The 1,954-nt window shown below is 34.7% G+C and overlaps 1 protein-coding gene across 1 annotated transcript in view; it reads right to left on the bottom strand.

The window, feature by feature from the left end:
- Positions 1 to 509: 509 nt before the first annotated feature.
- LOC106870143 (uncharacterized) overlaps positions 510 to 1,954 on the bottom strand; it is an 80,367-nt gene continuing 78,922 nt past the window's right edge. Inside the window, exon 6 of the mRNA XM_014916141.2 lies at positions 510 to 591. Coding sequence (XP_014771627.1) covers positions 510 to 591 — 82 coding nt within the window. The remainder of the gene's footprint in view (positions 592 to 1,954) is intronic.

Below are 1,954 nucleotides of genomic sequence, written 5' to 3'. Positions count from 1 at the left end.
ATATATATATATATATATATATATATATACAGAGAGAGAGAGAGAGAGATACACACACACAAATATTAATAAATATTGTATATTAAAGGATTGTTAGCTATTAATCTATAATTTACATATATCTAAGTGTGTGTGTGTGTTTTTGTATGGGCATATATAATAGACACGCACACACACGCATATATATATGTGTGTGTGTGTATGTATATGTATATATTCTTACATGCTTAATACATAACACATACACACACATAAATATATATCTATATGTGTGTGTATGCATATACATAAAAACGATATGTATATATATATATATTTATGTACACACACTCACACACGCGCGCATGATGGTAGAAGGAAAGTGTGAAGGAAGGTGAGGGAAGGTGAGGGAAAGAAAAACAAAACCCTGCTAATTCCATGTTTCAGTGTGATGTCTGGTTTATGTTTAATGAAAGGAAGTTGAATCAGTTGCTGGAATACATCCGGAATTGCGAAGATTATTCGGCTCATTAGAGATTCTGACGCAACCGACGGTAAAATGTAGAATTAGCTGGGTGGAGGTGAGAGGATTTAGGAACAGAATTGAAAAGTCTGTGGAGAAAAATCAGACAAGTGTTGTTCAAAAATATATGTAGTTGAGTTAAATGTATTATTGGGGGTAGAGAAAGATAGGTGGGGGTAAACGGCGAAAATGGTGAAGACATATGACAACCAGAAAGATATTAATATCGGTAAGGGAGTGAACGAATAACACCCTCCTGATTTTCATCATCATCATCGTCAGCAGCAGCCTCTGAATATCACTGTCTCGAGTCCTAGGACCCAATGAGGTGGTTACCCGGTTTCGAAGGTGTATAAGCGACCAAGAAAGGGACACCAGTCTGTCTATTGCTGGGTTAATCGTTGGCAGCTGAGTAGACAGGAGCAAAATGAAATGAAGCGCTTCGCTTAAAGCCACAACGCACCGGCCGGTCCCCGAATCCAACGCATCATCTCCCGATCTTGAGTTTAACTCTCAAACCACTTGGCCACATGTCTTCATTTCTCGAGATTTTAGAGATACAAAATGTGGCGGTAATGAACCAATTTGTCAAAGTTGTGCTTTTAGCATCTTAAAATCCGAAGAACGAAATTACCATTTATAAGAATGAGGACGAATTACTTTCAGGTTTTGTTGATTAGGAGTTTCCACCATTATATTCAGATGTAGGAATCGTGACATATTCCTGAACAAATCATATAGCTCCTTTTGAACATTTCATTCGCTTCGTAGAAATAATTGTTTTTGATGACAGGAAGCTTTTGTGAGGAAAATAGATGAGAGCCAGTCTTTAAAATAAGTGAGATACCAACGATCGTAGTACTTCACTAGTACTTTATTTTACCGACCTTGAAAGATGGAAAAGTCAAAGTGACCTCGGCTAGATTTGAACTCAGAATGCTACAGTGCCGTAAAAAAATACCACAAAAGTCGTATTTTCTGACGCTGTAACGATTCTACCAGCTTGCAGCACTTGGAATAACAATGGAAATGGTTATTCAATTAAACTGAAACATGTTTTTATAGAGGTAAAAAGTTCAAAGAGGCTTATCTGCTACGTAATCTATGTTAAGGCTACACAGTAGAATGTATATTTGTGTAAAACGCAAAGCATTCATGTTTATACAGAAAAAAAAAAAAATTGGAATGCGGGAGGGGAAAATTTTTGGAATCGGTGAAATACCAAACAAACATGCAAATAATAATTACAACGGTTTGATATGCAGTTTCGTCTTGATTTTTTTTATTAACTAGAAGAAAATAAGGGAAAATAATACAATTAACAAAAAGACACCTATACATACCTATAAATGCATGTATATATATACATACATATAAACATAAAAACACACAAGTACATATATGTATTTCTATAATATACATGTGTATATATATATATATATATATATATAT

This window comes from Octopus bimaculoides, chromosome 20 (assembly GCF_001194135.2).
Source record: "Octopus bimaculoides isolate UCB-OBI-ISO-001 chromosome 20, ASM119413v2, whole genome shotgun sequence".
NCBI classification, from domain to species: domain Eukaryota; kingdom Metazoa; phylum Mollusca; class Cephalopoda; order Octopoda; family Octopodidae; genus Octopus; species Octopus bimaculoides.
This window is presented reverse-complemented; position numbering and strand designations above follow the sequence as displayed.